The sequence below is a fragment of the Uloborus diversus genome, chromosome 4 (genome assembly GCF_026930045.1).
Source record: "Uloborus diversus isolate 005 chromosome 4, Udiv.v.3.1, whole genome shotgun sequence".
NCBI classification, from domain to species: domain Eukaryota; kingdom Metazoa; phylum Arthropoda; class Arachnida; order Araneae; family Uloboridae; genus Uloborus; species Uloborus diversus.
In genome coordinates, this window is record NC_072734.1 from 16153739 (window position 1) to 16171570 (window position 17832).

Sequence of the window (17832 nt, forward strand, 5' to 3'; positions counted from 1 at the left end):
ATAATTAATATCGTGCAAAACGCTTTAATGCTCCACGTCTTTGCAACACGATGCAACAAAGTTGATATTTCTCTATGTGTATTTTCATTTATTTTAACTATTAAAGAAATTAGAAGGGGTTTTTTTTTTTTTTTTTTGAAATCTTCTTGTTAATTTTTGTAAAATGTGAGCCAAAAGTAAAGTATGAAATAAAAATTTCCTTTAGAGAAAATTTTCTCTGAATAACTATTTACACGACATAAAATTTCAAAACGAATTTTGAAATTTGTTCGCAATTTAATATTATGTGCCACCTGAGTACATTTGTGGCACGTTTCTCATTGGTTAATAATAATTTTTCTAGCTAATAATTCAATAAGTGAAAATTGAAAGCATTTTCTAAAATAATTCTGAAAACTTTTTTCATTTTTTTTCCATAATTTTCTTGTGAAAATCTAGTAAATGTTGTTAAAAAACAATTTTTACCTTTGCTAAAAATTTAAAGTAAAACTTTGTTGCATTTTTAGCGATTTTTTTTGTGCATAAACGCTTATAAGAGAACATTTCTGCTCTACAAATCTGATGGTCCTGAAATTTCCATTTTGTTGTCGCTCAGCTCTCAGATAAAAACCATAATTCTTGTGAGAAATGGATTGAAACAAAATTCAACTGTACTCTTCATATTTTTTTAGATTTAAATTCCTATTTTTAGAAAGGAATGTTCAAAATAACTTGCATTTTCATTGAAACAAAACTTCCGGTCGTACTTTTTTCATACAAAATTCAAAAGGATAGCTGCCGACTTAATGCACTTCAACATATTTTTTTTATTCAAAGCACTGAAAAAATAAAACGATTTAAAAAGATTTTAACTTTTATGCCATTCACAAAAAACAAACGGTTTCATTGAACACTTTGCCGAGATTTCCATGCAGACACGAGGACAAGTACAATGCGTCTCTTGTTTGTTTAATTTCCTTCTTGAGTAACTGAACTTTTGAAAGAGTATATCTTTTGTTGAATGACTATTTTTTCTAGTGTATATTAAAGCTCTGATACTGATTTCAAATCAGTTGCGATTGTGACGTCATCGTTCAATGATAGGGACGTGATTAGTTGATTTCGGTATGACGTAAAACGAGACGGGACAGCGTGATGAACAAATCATCGTCGAATAAAAGCAGTCAAGTGAACATATTTTTAAATAAAAGAAATTAAGGACAACACAATAGCGTTTTATGTAAAACCAATGATAGACACAGAAAGGCAGCGATTACGACCTCTTCATTTTTGGTGTACAACTATAAAACAAATAAGCGTTATACTACTTTCTTTTTACACTTTCCGCTATAGCTATGTACAGGGTGTGTAACAATTTCCTCCGAGGTTTAGGAGGCTTATTAAAACAAACATATTACCAATACACCAGCAACGTTGACTTAGGAAACTGTACTAGTTTGCTTCCTTAATGCCCGATCTGTGTGATTTTACAATGCAGCAGATATCAAGTCTAAATTCTAATTATTGTTTCATTTGCTGTAACTAAAGCCTCAGATCGTAGCTTAAGCAGCGCCACGTCCGCCATCTTGGGGCTAAGCGTATGCTTTCTTTTTATGCTTGCTATAATGAATGAGCGTGTTTTTCTTCTTGATTGTGGTGCTTCTGGATTGTGCCTTAACATAGAGTTAATAAGAAACCACAATCAAGAAGCAAAACACGCTACTTCACCGTAGCAGACATAGGAAGATACCTGGTTTAGCCCCAAGATGGTGGACGTGTCGCTACTTTATTCTACGATTCAGGGTTTTGGATGAAACACGCCACGATTGATGGTAAAAAGTGCAATTGTGATTTTTTTTTTGTGAAAAATCAAAACTTCGTCCAATCCAACGAGCAGAGAACGAGTAATTGAGGCAATGAGCCTACGTCTTTTAGAGAATCGGGGGGGGGGGGACATCTAATTACAAAAAATGTAAATTCAACTTTGGTATTAGTGATAGGTTTGCTTGAATAAGCTTTTCGAATTCGCAGAGAACTGTACCACACCCTGTATATGTCGCGATATAGACAACCATATCGTTGTTCGTTGACTGGATTCCTAGAAAATGATTTAAAACATCGAGGATTGTTGACAAGAAAGTGTTCCACCTCCTTCGTCAGATTGCTTGCGGCAGAAATGTTCTCCCATGCGGCTGCTGCAGTGACACTTGTGTTGTGTTCTTTTGTTTGATTTTCATTTTGACACCTGGTTCCTTGTCCCATTTAATGCAGCACATGAGTGAAGTCGTTGAGTGGTATGAGGATGCTATGCAAAAGGTAACTGCAAGATACACCTCAAAAATCTTATCTATGGAACGTAGCACTTCTTTTCTTTTTTTTTTTTTCTTTCTTCTATGTATATGTATTTACATTTTGTCTAACGTTTAGATTTTAAGCCAAGTTTCGCTTTCTATCTATCTATTTTTTTGTTTCTTTTTTCACTTACATCTCTTTTTTACATAATTCCACTCTTATTTATTTGCATATCAGTTTTATCTTTTACGTGCCTTTTTCTTGTTAGATACTGTGTCAATCAAAGCCAATTTAAGGAAAAGTTCACCTGCATTCGGAAGCATAGCACTGGGTTCATTTATCCTCACAAGAGTGCATTTGGAACCTTAACGCCGAGTTTTCTCTTGGTGCTGTCATCCGACCACGCGAGACGAAGCGTGAAATGAGCGTTCTAAGAAATACACCATAAAAAGCTAGACACAGCAAGTGGGAGCAGTTCATGGCACACAAATAAGTCACGTGAGCAAGACCTGATGAAGTAATCTATATCTAGTATAAGAGAGATGAGTGCTAAGCCTGGGGTGTTCACAGGGAGGGGGGAATTGTGACACAAGTTGCGCCATCAAAATTTTTGGGGTTAATTTTTATAAATATTTTTCATTTAATTTTTTTAAACTAATTTATTTAAATTTATTTATTGATTTATTTTTAATTTTAATTATTTCATTTTATTTTATTTTGTTTGTATTTTATTGCATTTATTTATTCAGTTTCTGTGTGTGTGTGTGTGTGTCATTGGCATAGCACAGAGCTTTCCTAATAAAATAATAATAATAATAAATAAAAAATAAATAAAAAATATTTTTTTAAAAGTTAATAAAATAAAAAAGTGAGCAAAAAAATAATAATAGAAACTATTTTTAAAAAATTAAATAAAATAACGAAAGAGAGCAAATTAAAAAGAATAAAAAAGGGGAAAAAAGTTGAGAAAATATTCGAGGGGAAATTTGTGCAATTGAATGTGGGGGGGTGGCCCCCCAGTGCTAAGCATTCCAGCAGAACTCTTCTCTTGTAGCCGATTGGTCGAATACAAATGTTCTTTCACGTGGTTTACAGTTCTGTGTCACTTGAGAAACAGAAGGAATAACTGTTGCTCCAACAACATCTCAAAGGTCTATAACCGAAGTCGACAAAGGGCTTTTAAAATTTAGCTGTGAAGTATTCAACGAGAAGAAATATAAATACAGTGAAATAAATCCCCATACAACAAACTTCAAAGAATCGCGCTTGTAGCGGGAATTTCGTTAACATGGAATCCAAGCAATTTTTATAGCAATTAAAAAGGCCTGAACGTTTATTTCTTTGAAACGAATGTTTTATTGCATTGGTATTTGCTGTAGTGAGAGTTTTCTGCATTATAACGCTGAGAAAATCAACATGGTCGTCCACATAGCTCTTCAGATATTATTACTCAATATTTTTTTCAATAATATTTTTCTTTCTATGTCACACTTCAATTATAAAATTCATTTTAAAACCAACAGCAGAAGAAAAGAAATGTAGAATTTGGACATGGCGTTTTCAATTGAGTAATGTTGTTGGTCAAGTTGTGACTTCACGATAACCATCAAGTGAACATTTTCTTGAAATTGGCTTTGATTTTAGATCATGGTTGTTAGAAATTATTACTTTGTCCACGCGTTGTGCAGTACTTGCATGGGCGCGTTGTTTTCGACGTTTGTGGTTCGTTAGCGCTGGTTCAGTCTTGTTTAATGTGCTCGTGCATATATATTCCTTAGTTACGACAAAAAAAAAAGTGATACAGACAATTACATGACAGTCAAACACACTTTTAGCATGCCAAATTACTCGTACAGCTCGCATAGCTACGATAAAAGAAAAAATTAGCTACGATAGCAGAAAAAATTAATGATAATAGTAATGATTGAGAAATCAAGGGAGAAATAAATTACATGTTTCTTTCTGCATCAAGCTTATTTTAGTGAACTTGAAGTTTAAATGTTCTCACTCATGAAAAGAAGTAGAAGTCATTATTTTAAATGTGTATGGCTCTAGTGATTTTTTATATCTTGCAATCTATAACTACAAGAGTCGGGACTTTTCTTTTACTCTAATACCTTGTATTTGTTACGTAAAGGTTAAATAATTTTCTTTTAAAATAAATTTTTATTTATTGATTTTTGAAAAAATATATAGAAAATCTTTTATTTTTGATTACTGATAGAGACTGCAATTCGTTGAGACTGCACAAGAACATCCTTTGACAGTGAAATATTCATATGTATTTGACTTAATGATCAAAATTTAATCTCTCTGTCTCTCTCTTCTATATATTAATTGTATGTTTCAATGCAGCTTTAAATTGAGTGGAAAGTTTTCATCTTGTCACGTTACAAAAAAAAAAAGAAAAAAAAGCAACTGTAACTGTTATTTTATTTAGTCAAAAGTTGTTAATTTAATCGCTATTCGAACGTAATATCTCTTTTAATCAGCAAAAAATTTACACAGCAGAATCTAGGCAACAGGTTTAAAATACTTAATTAACTTCATAGATCATTAATATGAGAACTTCAAATATTTAGTTTTTGTTTTTAGAAATTAAGTTTAATTCATTTTTATTGTTTGATTTCAGTAGTACTTTTATAAATATCATTACAATCTATATCAACAACTATTTTCGAAACAGACTTCAAAAATGTGCACCTTTTTTGAAATTTTTTGCACAGTTTTCTTTTTGCATTTTATTAAGGGTTCTCAACCAGTGGGGATTTCTAAAGATGAACTGAAGGCAATATCCTTTTTAATAGTTAATTTATCCGTAGCGTAAATTATTACACTGGGTGGTGCTTTTTATTACTAAAATAAGTCATGTATGTCAGGGGCATAAAATCTTTCGCATTGCTGTTTCTTTTACCGTTAAACTCATTTTTACACAATTTATCACTTTCATATACAGTGCTGGTAAAAAAAATTGCATCACCCGCGCATTTTCACAACAATGGGTTATGTGAGAAGTTTTGGTCGACCGATTAACGATGAATGTATGTGAAGTTCTGCAAAACTCATGAAATAAACATTTAACAGCAGGAATCCGATAATTGTTTACTTTATTCATGGAAATACATGGCCAAAACTGTAAAAAGTACAATGTGAAGTGCATCCACGTTGCTAAGGGGACGACGAAAAAGTAAGTTGAGGTTTTAATTTTAACACTCTTTCTGTTCAAAAATAAACAAAAGTAATATGGAAATGTTTGAACATCATAAAATATAACCTAATATTTTGTTGGTTCGCCTCTAGCTAAAGCCCTAGATCGTAGCTTCAGTAGTGACACGTCCACCATCTTGGGGCCAAACGATGCTTTTTTCTATGTCTGCTACGGTGAAGTAGAAGGTTTTGTTTCTTGAATGTGATGTTTCTTGATTGTGAATTAACATGGAGTTAATAAGAAACCACAATTAAGAAGCAAAACACGCTTCTTCAAAGTAGCAGACATAGAAGAAAGCATCGTTTGGCCCGAAGATGGCGGACGTGTCGCTACTTAAGCTACGATTCAGAGCTTTAGCTTTAATAACAGCTTGACATCTACGGGGCATTGAACGGATGAGTGATTGAATGTATTCTTTACTAAACTCATGGTGCCAGACACGAATTATTGATTCTCGGAGTTTTGCAAGTGATGTTGGCTTATGTTTCATCACTTCTACACCCATTCTATTCCAACAATTTCCGATCGGATTTAGATCGGGGCTGTTTCCGGGCCAAGGGCAAACTGCTGACCCCATGCTCATTTTTCCATTTCTGAACCTGCGTGTGAGTTTAGAGAAAAAAAATACTTAACCCCATGTCAATTCAAGTCTAAAGGCAGCATAAAGGTTTTTATATTGATACTTATCCCCTATGGCACGGAGCAGAACGTCCTGGAAAATGACGTTTGGAACTAAAGTAAAGTGATTCAGGATAGTAGGAAGCAATTTCTCCTCCAAAATGCCAATATACACCTGAGCGTTTGCTGTTCTTTACACAAAGTGAAGCCCACCAACTCCTTGATCCCTAAATCATCTGGGATACGGGATGCTTGACTGTGTGTTGAATGCAGTTGGGATGATATTCCTCTCCTTTGCGGCGTCTAACTGTGTGCTGTCCTTCGGACCCATACAGATTGAATTTGGACTCGTCCGAAAACACAACTGATTTCCATTGATCGAGAGTCCACCCTTGGTGAGCTTTTGGCCAGTCTAGACGCTGTTCCTCATTTTTTGGCCAACAATGGCTTCTTTCGTGGTCGACGTGCCACCAAACCCGCACCACACAGTCGTTTTCGTAGAGTAGACGTGGATGCGTGAACACCCGATTCGTTTTCCCATGCTGTTCTAAGGTCTGTGGAAGATGATTGTCTGTTCCGAAGACTGGGTCGTATCAAATACCTGTCCTGCGCTGCATTGGATATTCTTGGACGACCACTGCCACTCTTTCTTAATGTGCTTCTGGTGCTCTTCAGCTTATTCAGTAGTCGAACAACAGTCGATTGCGAACAGTTTATTCTTTTTGCTATGGAACGTGACAACAATCCTTCTTTGTCCAATGCAACGGCAACACTCTTCCTTTGTGGTGTCAGTTGAACGTATTTCGACATACTGCAACTCATAAGTCCAGATCGGAAATGAATGCGTCGAACGTTCAACTGGTAGACGGATGATGCAATCTTACGCAATAGCTTGCGTCATATACCGATGCCAATTCGTGTTATATGATGCAAGAACCGTTAAATATTTCATAATTACTTATAAATGCTAAGAATATTTGGATTTCGCGGGTGATACAATTTTTTTTACCACCACTGTAACCTTGTGAGGAGAAAAAAAAAGATTATTCTGATCGGAAAAATCGAAGATCCTGCACTCTGGCTAGGCCTGCAGGAGTCGCAGACAGTCTGCAATCAATGATTACATGACTGTGCTGTTAGTTATAAAAGTTCCTTATTTGATAACATCAGTTTGTCTTTGAATTGTTGTTGTATTTAATCACCTTTGAATTCGGCTGCAACTGATAAAATTACGTTATAACGTAATGTTTGATCGCCCTTGATTCATCTTTAGGTTGAGAGATTTGCAAGCATCGGCGGGTTGAGACGCCATCTCGTTGGTGCCGGTTGAGAACCATTACCTTAATTCGTAAAATTAGTCGCACAACTGTTACTTTTGTTCCAAACCCATAGCAATAGGCTATAGAAACAGAAGCATCAATACTGCATTTCATGACTTTGGGGGTCAGTGAGAAATTTCCATAACAAAACATGTTGCCAGCCAGTTACGGTAATAATGATGACACTTTCAGTTATACTACATCTGTATGATCTAGAATAGACTGAACTACCCCTGTAAAAAAATAGTTTACAAGAGTTCCAGTTCGAGTCAAGTTCTTTTGAGCGTATAAGTTAAACTGGTTGAGGACCCTCACTTGTACAGATATTTTTGTAGTTTGGTGAACCATTTTTTTGAGTGCCAGATCTATTTTTGCATGCTTATGAAGAATGTGCAGTGGCATGTGTCTTTGTATACGTCTCACGTGACCAAGTGTTTCTTGATGTGGAAAAATGCATGTACTTTGTTTCTCTCTCGTGATGATCATTCATACGGACTTAGTTCATACGCTGTCATTTTTACTGTTTTCAGAAGTTATGCTATCTTTGTGACGGATGTACCCGCCGCACTGAGGTTAGTAGCAAACATATACATCAAGCACGTCTCGTACTTTGCACATTTCCTTTTCGAACACATTTCTCCCACCAACTGTTCATGTGCACGTAATGAACCGTGCTCTTTCTGATCTTCTACGCACCCTTGACTTTTGCCATTTTTGCTTTTGAGAAAAATACACTGTGCAGAAAGATCTTATCTTTCACGGCCTTTGTCAGAAATACAACTACTATTTTCCCGGGCTTGTAGACTGGAAACATTCAAGATCTTTCTGGCTGACTGGCTTCGCTTAACTTGTCTCAGGCTTCTTCAGAGCACAAACAAATACGAAGAAGTCTGGATCACATAGTTCCTGATATTAATCCTCCTATGATAGGGCACTATCTCTGAACTGATGTTATTGCGCCTGGTTGGCCTATTTTGTTTGGTCTTGATAGAACCAAAGAGACATTTTTGTTCCTGAGTCTCGTCAAGACCAATTCTCTGAAGGCCAAGGATGACAGACTTATTAAAGATATTAAATCAGAAATTCGTGCACCACCAAATGAGTATTGAAATCAACAATGATATGGTAGACTTCTGCTTTGAATTCATTTGAACTCAGAAGGACCCTGAGACTTGTCTGGAGAAACGTCAGCTAAGAACACCCTGGATGGACCATGGCCTACAAACCCAGAAAATAGTTGCATTACCTTAGCTGTTGTATTTCTCAGTTAAAACTTTATAAGGTAATGTGTCGTAAAAATAAAACAGTTTTAATATGATGGCGTTTCACTTCCGATCTGACTATTTGGATTTAGAAGCATTAAATGTAAGACATCATTGCGTGTTTTCTGGGGAAAAATACGGCAAAAATAGAAACAGAGCCAAGTACTGAGCACGAGAAAAGTAAAATTATGTTCGCCTCTTATTTAATTATTACACTTAGATTGAAAGTTTACATTACCTTATTACGAAATTCGGCGGCTCTGACTACTACTCCAAGACGAATCAAGCAATTACTATGTTGAAGAAACATTTATTCTTGAAACAAGAGGACGGCGTTGATAGAAGATATGTTAACATGATCCCATTTCTTCTGTTAAATTATTAAATCAAAGTCACGCATCATTAAAAGAAAATCACTTTTGACCTCTACAGAGTTGAGCATTCGCATCTAAAATAAAAAATCTGCAACAAAAACCTACATGTTTTAGCGCAAAGTTCATTAACTTGTTGACTATAGTAGACATTTTAAAGAAAGTAACACGTTATTATCATACATTTCTTCTAATTTTGTTGAACCTTATCGTAAAACAAAATCTTTACTAACATGACTATCGCAGTAGGAGAGAGGATCTTCTTTGGTTATAACACGTATAGGAAGCGCCTTGTAACTAAAACGATACTGTTCTTGGGATAGTGATTGCCCCAGTACCGTAAGTAAAATGTAGAAAGGAATAAAACATTTTAGTAAGTTGAGTAACAGTATGTTTCTTAACAAGCAAAACATAACTTAGATCCATCAATTCGCCGTTTCACTAACAAATAAAGACAAAATTCGTATCAGTAAACTTTTCGAAACATATGTTTCGTAACAGGAGAAACATGACTCCAGTCATCGAATCTTTGTTTTAATTACAAATAAAGGCAATACAACATATCGGTAAATTCTTTGAGCCACATGTTTCTCAACAAGCAAAATATGGCTCAGGCCCATCAAATTGCTACCACTATTTTACTTAGAAATGAGCTTTTTCTCGCGTGGACTAATGCATGCCTAATAAAGAAAGCACAGCAAAATAAAATATTTCAGTAAAGTCTTTGAGACACTGCATTTTTCTTAACAAACGAAACATAGCTACACTCATTAAACCTCAGCTTTACTTACAAATAAAATCAGTAAATTCTTTGAGGCACATATGTTTCTCAACAAGCGAAACACGGCTCCGATCCATCGAATCGCTGCTTCACAAACAAAGGCAATGAAACATTTTTGTAAATGCTTTGAAGCAGAGATATTTCTTAACAAGTAAAACACAGCTCAGGCTCACGACTCGCTGCTTTACTTACAAATTTCTCACGCGGGCGTTCGCGCACCCTGTCTCTCTCTTTCTCTGAATGTGTATGCACGATCGGCGTGTGTGTATCGTTCGTGGCATGTGACCCCTCTCCCTCCCGCAACAGCACCTGAATAGCCTGCTGGAGCACTACCTGGAGCCCATGAAGAAGGAGACTTTCCTCTCCAACTCGGAGGTGAACGCCCTCTTCAGCAATATCCAGGAAATCGTCCAGTTCCAGAGGGTCTTCTTGCAGAGCCTGGAGGAGGCCATCGCCTCCGAACCTCAGTTCCACGCCTTCGACCATCCCGCGCAATTCAAGGTAAGCCCTTATTTTGGTATTGAAACGGTTCCGCCATCTTGCGACTAAACGATGCTTTTTTCTATGTCTGCTATTGTGGAGTAGCTTGTTTTGCTTTTTGATTGCGGTGCTCCTTGATTGTGGAGTTAATAAGAAACCACAATCAAGAAGAAAAACACTCTACTTCACCATAGCAGAAATAGAAGAAAGCATCGTTTAGCCCCAAGATGGTGGACCTTTTGCTACTGTATTCTACAATTCAGGGCTTTACGAACTTCTAATTACAGTTAACTCTTAATAACTCGAAGTCCCAAGGAACTGGTTAAAACCTTCCGAGTTATTGGTAGTTCAAGTTCTGGTAAGTTTATACATACTTCTCAATATTTCGGGACGCATTAAAACTTCGAGATAAGTACATATTTGAGTTATAAGGCTTCGAGTTATCGAGAGTTGACTGTATATTGAATTATTTACGAAATTCGCACTACCCTAATACTACTATTAACAATAACACCGGCTTAAATTAATGAGAACGATGTCACAACCTGTCGCAATATTTCTCAGTCAAGCGTAGATTGTTTGTAAACTAATCTAAACGGTTCTCATTTGAAAAGTGCACGGAAAACCAAAATGTCATTTTTTCCCCTCGAGTTGAGCTTAATATCACAACACTGAGTGCTGGTAGAAAGGGGATTTGAAGGATTTGCAGCAACACGGAGTTAACTCCATTTTTTGGTCGTTTGGTTCAAGAAAGGAGTTATCCCCGGTTGATAGTTCTCAAGTTCGTTTGGTTCAACAAGGAGTTATCTCCGGTTGATAGTTCTCAAGTTATTCGCTAGAATGAGTTAGTTGCTTCATTCGCTTGAGGCAACATGCTGTTAACTCCAGAACATTTCCCAACAGTCAAAAAACGGAGTTAACTCTCTGTTGCTGCAGACCCTTCATTTGTTGTCCTCTTTAAGCCGGTAAGTAAGGAGGAGAATCAAGGTCAAGGTTTAAGAAAGGGTCCAGAAGTTTCTTGTACAATGAAGAAAGACTGGGGTTTCCAACTTTCAAACATGATTTTCTCCAACACTGGAAAGATTGATATTTCACCTTTCTTCCCTTTGCTATTCATTTCACATGGAAGATCTCATGCACTTCATTGTCATAAACCTAAACGCCAATCAGCCTGCAAAATCCAAAGAACGTTAAGTATCTCGCATTAGAAAGGTATAAGAGTTTTCCCGTCTTTTCTCTTATGCAGTTTGCAAATTTGGCGACAAATTTTTGTTACCAAACCTTCTCTTTTGTGTAAACTTTCAATAAAAACTATTCTGCAAATGTTTTCTTTGCAAGTATAACTCAGTTCCGAAGAAAACACCTATAATACAGTCATATTATACAAAAAAAGGAGCTAAAATCGCGAAGCACGATGTAGTTCTGATTTTTTAATATGTTGCTTGGATCAGTTAGGGTAGTGTAAATCTAAGTTTGCAGTTTTCAAAAATCATGTTAGTGCAAAAAGGGATGTATGGAAGCATGCTCTTGTTGCTGAGCCGGTCTTAGCTGCACAACTTGGTGCAATCTGCCATTTTAAAAAGCCCCCATATTATCTTTTCAAATTTAATCAATAAAAATGGAGAAAAAAAATAATCAAATGAAATAAAATCAACATATCACTACCTCCTTTTTTTCAGTTCGGGAGTACGATCATACCCATCAAGGAAACCCTAAAAACTACATTAGGTGTAGTTAATTTTTAAAATATATTTTAAAATATATTTAAAATATATTTATTTATTAAAACTAAAATGTAAAGTTTCACCCTTTCGAAATCATTCTGCTGTCTTTTTTTTTTTTTTTTGGTTCAGATGTCCTTTATTCTAAAGGGAAGTATTTTGTTTTGAAAGTTTTGCCCAAAAATATTCTATATTCAAAATAAGACATTTGTAGGTAACTTTCAAGTCGTAAAACGAAATGCTGCCGAAAATTTATTAATCTGAAAGGTATAGATGCTTAGGGAAAGAAATATTTGCATTACCTGCATAGGGCAGTCACCTATTGGCCTTTTTTTTTTTCATAACCGCCGTGTTTTGCCAACACAAATAACTTATGTAAACTCACATTTGAGTCTTATATCATTCTTTGCCTCTTTTTTTAGAATAGGATCTTCCACATTGTCCTGAGAAGTGTCCTGTCTCATTTCTTCCAAAATCAAATTTTCCGATTATTTGTTTGTTTCGCGCTTGTAAAAGAACTATTGAATCTACAGACTTTTTTTTAGCTTAAATGAAAGCCAATTAAATTTACTGCAGCAGTATATCCAGTTTCTTCCTTTTAGACAGGGCCGGCTGTAGTAGTTCTGACGCCCTAGGCGATATTGGCAAGTGTTGCCCCCCCCCCATTGAATAATAATAATAATAATATAAAATAACAATATATTAATAAAAATAGAAATAAATACTAGTAAAGTGCTTAACATTTTACGAGTTTCTAGTTAAATTCCAAACTGGATTTTTTTCTATTCTAGTGCTGGTACACACTTTAAATCATCTTTTTTAACATTAAAGTAGTGCATCTTATGACACTGAAACATATATTAATATTTTAAAAAGACTTTTAAATCACGCAATTTGCCGTCTTTAAAATTAATTAAATTTATAGTTAAATTCCCACTTACGCTTTGCATGTTCAAGCGCACTCTATTAAAGTTAAGCCTAAATTATTATTTTTTTTCGCGTCGAAGCAGTGAACCTCATGGCGCTGAAAGAGCTAATCATACTTTTAAAAAAAGGGAAAAAAATCATCTTCATAATTTGCCGACCCAAAAATCTGCCGCCCTAGGCGGCTGCCTAGGTCACCTACCCTTGGAGCTGGGCCTGCTTTTAGAGTAGTAATTTATTTCGATCGATATTTGATCTGAATTGTGATCAAAACATTTTTTTTTTCATTTTTCGCGAAAAATGGCCAATTTTTAAACTACGATATCGCCTAAACTATTGGTCGTACAGAGCGCTACTTTAGCTTTAATAGTTCATAATTTAATGCACTTTAAATCTGGTATCCACATTTAGTATCAAAAGTTGGACAGTTTAGGAGTTAGAAAGGGAAAACTAAAAAAAATTCGGAAATTCCGCAGTTTTTCGCGAGTCGCGCAGCGAGCACAGGTTTTTGAAAACTGCAAACTTAGGTTTACACTACTCTAACTGACCCAAACAACATATTAAAAAATCAGAACTACATCGCACTTTGCGATTTTAATGTCTAATATGACAGGCTACTATCCTAGAAATAACGCAAGCAATTAACGCATACTGTTTTCTTTTTCTAATAAGGTTTTACTTATTTTACTATTTATAAATCCTTTTAGATCGTAGATTGTGTACTAAAAATTAAAATGATTACCTTTTACCAACATTTTATTTGCGCAAGTAAACAGCAGTATTTACAAAGATGAGTTTTTGAGATATTTGATAAAACGCGTTTTGGAAACGATAAACAAAAGAGAAATGTTGGAATTAAGACTTTTTTCAAATAAGCAAGCTTGTACAATATGTGATGGGGGAAAGGGGTATGGTAAAGTGTTACACTTTTCTATAAATTAAGGAGGGGAAACATTTGTTCAATAGAATGTGTTACATCCTTTATGTACAGCCCCTAAACGAAAGCTTTCCCAAAGAGTAAGGAATAGAGGGGAACTTTTTAACAAGTCATTGAACACAGAAGTAGAATTCTTCCAAATGACGTAATATTCCCAAAAATCCAGATGAGAAACTTCGGATCAAAAAACAAAATAAAATATAATAAAATAAAATTAATTTGAATTTGGACATCTGGAATTCAAATTATGTTTTTCGCAATCACGAGTGTGTGTGTGTATGTAGCCGTGTGTGTTTGTGTGCAGGTATGAGTGTGTGGGTAGTTGTGTGTATGAGTTTTTGTGGTAGGGGGGATGTGTATGTGTGTGTAGGCATATGTGTTTGTGTCTGTGTGCAGGCATGAGTGTGTGGGTAGTTGTGTGTAGGTGTATGTGTAGGTGTCTGTATGTATGCGTGTGTATGTATGTGTAGGTGTATGTATTTGTATGTGTGTATGTGTGTGTGTTTGCAGGTGTGTGTATGTATGCGCGTGTGGGTAGCATATGAATGGAACCTGGAGACGGTTTTCGCTACAGGAGCAGCATCGTGAGGAGCCGGTCGACGGTGATGCTGCAGAGGGTGCTGGCGGGAAAATAAAATCATAGCTCATCAAAACAGTCAAACGAAAGCAATAAGCAATTGTGATTGCTCAAAAATCTTGAACTTTCTAGAAAATAGCGAAAAACTGCTTTATAGGGCATGTAAATGACTATTAACTACTATCACTATGTAATGCTTATGTGAGTGGAACACTTATTGCGGATAAATCAGGTTTTTGAGGACCACTCGAAAGGGGCATGAAACATGTAGACATTCGAGTGGTGATTAAAACATTTCATCACACAACTTGAAAAACAACGCTTGAGATGGACGATCAACACCACGAGTTGTTGCTAAGTAGGCGCTTCGAGCAGCTCAAGTGTGTTTGCTTTGGCAGAGAAGCTCTGGAGTTTTTTTATTTGATGTGCGAAAAAATGATTTAAGAGGATACTTAGAATATTTCTTACTTGAAAAAGTTCGTTTCAGAGGAATTGGATTGTTTCCTACAGTCAAAAGTACCACTTTTATTCATTGAAATGGATAGAATGAGCAAAAAAAATTACATGGACCCAGAAAATACTTTAATTTTCCCAACAGTTTTTTGTTTATTAATTTTTTAAAGTGTCCGATTTTTCAAACAAGGCGTGGTCTAGATCACGTCATAAATGATGCAATTTTGCGCATCTTTCTACTACGTTTCCACGTTATGATAATCAAGAAGCGAATTAAAATTGCGCTCTACGCTTGCTATGAATCATATCGTTGCCAATACACGAGAGTAAAGATGCGAATTAAATATTTTGTTCTCTGAATGGCATTTCATCATTTGTGATGTCACACGACAGAAGTGACAATGAAAGTGCACCAATTTAAGTATTTTTTTAAAAATATTAAACTTTAATAAATTATTTTAAAAAATGGTCAGATCCTACGTTTTTAAGCATGCTCTTTAAGAAAAAAAATACTTTTAAAATTTTGGAAACGACCCCATTGTAAAGATGCAAAGAGTATTTAGTAGAGCTGCATAAATGTAAACGTTGCCATGTTAAGCAAGAATCTTATAATTGCAGGAGTGTTGTAAAGTTATTTTGAGAAGTGAAATTTATTATTTATGCTACTCGCAAAAAAAATGTATATAGAACTTCTTTGTTAAACTAAAAAATCGGATAAAAGAACGGGTGAATACAAATACTGCATGAGCACAAATGATGGAATTAATTTCAAAAAATCGTTTATTCGAAACTACTGTGCATATTACTTATTATAAGTGACACAGTTAAACCTCGTTTATCCATTTCTCGCTTATCCGGAGATCTGGATAGGATCCGAGGTAAAAGGTTGCCATATAAGCAACTCAAATTTGTGTCCTTTAAATAAAAAAAAATATGTTCATGGAGATAATTTTAAATTAAGTAAAAACGTAACTCGTATTAGTGCGCTGAACATTTCGCTTTTCATTTTGATTTAATGTGCGGCTCCTGCATTGATTGTACAATAAATTATGGGGAAAAAACAAACCCTACAGGAACTGAACTATATGGATAAAGTGATCGGATGATCTTGGTTTATTCAAGCAACGCACGGGTTAGAACCAGAAGATAGTAGACCAATTTTTTGTTGAGACATTACTGTCTGACCACAGATTGTAAGGAAAGACAAACATCCATTTTACAGCCAGAAATGGACGAATCTATTATTTTTTTACCGATGTCAGCTTTTGCAGAAGCAGAGTCTCATTCAAATTAGCGGAATACACGCATCATATTTTTACTTTTCCCCTTTATTCACATAGATTCGTCTTATCTGGACGTTTGAAAATTCCATGCAATCCGTGGTTGGACAATATGTGATTTTTTATTATTATTATTATTATTATCATTTTAAGCAATTACCTTTTTCCACAACGCGGAACTTCGACTTACGCGAGGGGTCTTGGAACGCATCCCTCGCGTAAATTGAGACTCGACTGTATCTTCTTTTTCAGTGGCACGACAACCCTGGGTAAGCCCTGGTCTTCTCAGTAATTTTCTTCGGGGACTCTCTGGTCTTCACTTTCAGGGTGGCGAAACCTTTTTTTATGCAATCAACCTATCTGAGGTTAGGTCGACCCCCTGATCTAGCTCCAGTGGACTTAGCAAAAAAATACTACGTGGAACGTTCCTTGTTTAAAATGATAACGGTAACCCATTTAATCTTTGAATCTTTTAAATGTGACTACATCAGGTTCCTTAAAGTTCTAAATTAGAGCTTCTGTAGAAGCATCATCAACTTGTCTTCGACCAAAAATGACTTGTAAAGCGTCGCTCAAAGACATCAAGAGCATTTTCATTATTTTGTGTCTAGGTTTCTGAAGAGTATAGCTCTAATAAAGTTATGAATGCTATGAGGAATCCCTTTATAATGCTTGAAATTTTTAAAAAATGTTTCACTGTATATGTTATTGAATTTCTGTTTTATCCAAAGTATCGATCAAACTCTCGTTCACACAAGCGAGCAAAGTGCAGTGACATGTTTTTAGCTATGAAGTGAGTAAAATGAAAGAATGTATGCGAAATGTTAAACAGCGAAATCACTTCTTTTTTTCTTTCAGAGCGTGCTCTTCTCTTTGGGCAATTCTTTTCTATACTATGCCGATCAGTTCAAACTGTATAGTTCCTTTTGTGCTAGTCATTCCAAAGCCCAGAAAGTGCTCCATCCGAGCAAATGTAAAGGTAAGTGATTGTGAAAACATAACATGCAGATTTTTTTTCACCCCACTTTTGCAAGCGATGACGAAGATAGCGTCTGAAGTGACGCTAACCCCATATACCTATAGTAGTTTAAATTGTGTGACGAACAAATTCTTCCTTTGCTGCAAAGAGAGATTTTTTTTCATGAACAGTCTTGATCTTCGTATTGAAGATCAAACTATCTAAGTTGTGAAACTTTTCTGTACAATTAATCTCAATTTTAGGGAAAAATATTTTTGTGTATAAAAAAAATAATGATTTGCGGTTGTGTTGCGGGCGTCGCTGTGCGATCAAGACCGCAACACGAGCAAATCATTATTTTTCAAGTGCACATTTCTTTAAGAATTCTCATATTCTGATGCATAATGATTTCTTATGCTCACAAAGATGTCACAATGGGGTTGTTTCCTTCAGGCAAAAGTAGTACTTTTTGTCACTGAAATTGATAGAATAAGCAAAAAAAAAAAAAAAAACATGGACTCAGAAAATACTTTCATTTTTCCCAACAGTTATTTTTTAATTAATTTTTTAAAATGTCCGATTCTTTAAACAAGGCGTGGTCTTTATGACGTCACAAATGATGCAATATGGCGCATCTTTCTACCGTATTTCCACGTTATGATAATCAAGAAG

At 35.4% G+C, this 17832-nt stretch overlaps 1 protein-coding gene across 1 annotated transcript in view; it reads left to right on the forward strand.

Annotated features, from left to right (window-relative positions):
• LOC129221509 (protein still life, isoform SIF type 1-like) overlaps window positions 1–17832 on the forward strand; it is a 251783-nt gene that overhangs the window by 218487 nt on the left and 15464 nt on the right. The window contains exons 20-23 of the mRNA XM_054856000.1: window positions 2251–2295; window positions 7947–7988; window positions 10137–10331; window positions 17061–17181. Of these exons, the coding sequence (XP_054711975.1) occupies window positions 2251–2295; window positions 7947–7988; window positions 10137–10331; window positions 17061–17181 (403 nt within the window). The remainder of the gene's footprint in view (window positions 1–2250; window positions 2296–7946; window positions 7989–10136; window positions 10332–17060; window positions 17182–17832) is intronic.